The 2,248-nt window shown below is 58.9% G+C and overlaps 1 protein-coding gene across 1 annotated transcript in view; it reads left to right on the top strand.

Annotated features, from left to right (window-relative positions):
• The window catches only part of FTSJ3 (FtsJ RNA 2'-O-methyltransferase 3), a 12,949-nt gene that overhangs the window by 3,139 nt on the left and 7,562 nt on the right, over positions 1-2,248 (top strand). The window contains exons 7-10 of the mRNA XM_057388420.1: positions 530-645; positions 1,223-1,327; positions 1,770-1,870; positions 1,975-2,055. Of these exons, the coding sequence (XP_057244403.1) occupies positions 530-645; positions 1,223-1,327; positions 1,770-1,870; positions 1,975-2,055 (403 nt within the window). The remainder of the gene's footprint in view (positions 1-529; positions 646-1,222; positions 1,328-1,769; positions 1,871-1,974; positions 2,056-2,248) is intronic.

Genomic DNA, 2,248 nt, shown 5'->3' with positions numbered 1-2,248 from the left:
TCCTACATTTTGGGAGGAATGGCCCTGATGGCTGTGATTCCTCAATTCCAGGAGAAATTATTTTGATGGCTGATTGCTGTTTCAATGAACAAATGGTTCTGAGCCCTCTCCCCAGGGGGAATGGCTCTGATCCCTCCATCCTGGGGGAATGGTTCTGATGCCTCTGATTCTTCCATTCTGGGTGGCTCTGGTGCCTCTGTCTGAGGAGAAATGGCTACGATGGCTTTGATTCTTTCATCCCAGGAGGAATGGCTTTCGTGACTCTGATTCCTCCATCCCAGAGGAATGGCTCTCATGGCTCTGATCCCTCCATTCTGGGTTGCTCTGATTTCTCCTCCCAGAGGAATGTCTCTGATGACTCTGGTCCGTCTGTCTGAGGAGGAATGGCTCTAATCCCTCCATTCTAGGTTGCTCTGATTCCTCCATCCCAGAGGAATGGCTCTCATGGCTCTGATCCCTCCATTCTGGGTTGCTGTGATCCCTCCATCCCAGAGGAAGGTCTCTGATGACTTTTATCCCTCCCTCCCAGGTTATCAAGCTCCAGACAAAATTGACAGCAAGTTCTTTGACCCCAAATACGCCTTCAAGGACGTGGAGGTCCCCACCAAGTCYGTCAGCGAGCTGGTCAGCAAAAAGAAGCCCAAGGTACAAGCAGGGCCAGGCACAAGTGGGATTGGGCTTGAAGGATTGGGGATAATAACCCAAATTGTTCAGGAAGGGGAAAGATTTGGGGATGGAAAGTGTTGGAAGAGCTAGTTTGGGGGAGGTTTTCAATCTGAAAGTTGTGCAGTGTTGAAGTGGGGATTGTGGGGCTGGGGATGGGTTTGGCTATGGGCTTTGTGTCTCTCCGAGTTGGCTTTGGGGCAATAAATCCGTGCCAGGTGGCCTCAGCTGGGCATGGAGGTGACACAAAACTGTCACTGTCAGCTTTGGTGTCTGAGGTGGTTTGGGGATGTAAATCTGTGCCAGGTGGCCTCAGCTGGATGTGGAGGTGACACAAACCCGTCACTGTCCGCTCTGGTGTCTGAGCTGGGGCTGGTCACTTGACCCAGCTCATGTGAAGGCTGGAAAAGACCTCCAAGGTCACCAAGTGCCACCCTCAGACAGGTTTAGGTGAGCACTGCAGCAAGGTGTGAGCTTGGTGAGCCCATCCACTCATCAGGGCTGGTGGCAGCTCCTGTCTGTGCCCTGCCCTGTGTCTCACTGCCCCTGTCCCCCCCAGGCTGAAGGCTACGCCGAGGGTGACACCACCCTGTACCACCGCTTCACCCTCATGGACTTCCTCAAGGCCCCCAACCCTGTGGACTTCCTCTCTAAGGCCAACGAGGTGTGGGCCTGGAATGGCTCCCTGTCTATGTCCCTGTGTCTGTCCCTGCTCCTGTCCTCGCCACTGTCCCTGCCCCTGTCCCTGTACCTGTCCTGGTCCTGGTCCCAGTCCCTGTCCCTGTCCCTGCCTTCGTCCTTGCCCCCCTGTCCCTTTTCCAGTCCTGGTCACTGCTCCTGTCCCTGTCCCAGGGAGGGCAGGCTGGGGGTTCACTCCCTGTCCCTGTCCCGGGGAGGGCAGGCTGGGGGTTCACTCCCTGTCCCTGTCCCTAACCCGGGGAGGGCAGGCTGGGGTTTCACTCCCTGTCCCTGTCCCTGTCCCTGTCCCTGTCCCTGTCCCTGTCCCTGTCCCTGTCCCTGTCCTGGGGAGGGCAGGCTGGGGGTTCACTCCCTGTCCCAGGGAGGGCAGGCTGGGGTTTCACTCCCTGTCCCTGTCCCTGTCCCAGATCACGCTGGGGGATGGTGAGCTGGAGAACCACAGCTCCACCACAGAGGAGCTGCGCCAGTGCTGCAGGGACATCCGAGTGCTGGGTCGCAAGGAGCTCAGGTGCCAGGGGACACTGGGACAGCCCAGCSCCAGCTGGGCCTGGGGACAGCCACAGCCCCTCGCTGGGCCTGCTGGCTGGCCCTGACTGCTGCCACCCCACCCAGGGCCCTGCTGAACTGGAGGACCAAGCTGCGGCGGTTCCTGGCCAAGAAGCTGAAGGAGCAGGCGAAGGAGCTGGATATCAAGTAGGACATGGGGTGGGACTGTCCCCAGGGTGGGATGAGGCTGTCCCCAGGGTGGGGATGGGACTGTCCCATGGGATGAGGCTGTCCCCAGGGTGGGGATGGGACTGTCCCATGGGATGAGGCTGTCCCCATGGTGGGGATAGGACTGTCCCCAGGGTGGGATGGGGCTGTCCCATGGCATGGGGCTGTCCCG

The sequence above is a fragment of the Malurus melanocephalus genome, unplaced genomic scaffold (genome assembly GCF_030028575.1).
Source record: "Malurus melanocephalus ecotype Western Australia unplaced genomic scaffold, MMel_1.1 scaffold_1914, whole genome shotgun sequence".
Lineage (NCBI taxonomy): Eukaryota > Metazoa > Chordata > Aves > Passeriformes > Maluridae > Malurus > Malurus melanocephalus.
The sequence above is the reverse complement of the archived record's forward strand: the minus strand, read 5'-3'. Positions and strand labels throughout refer to the sequence as shown.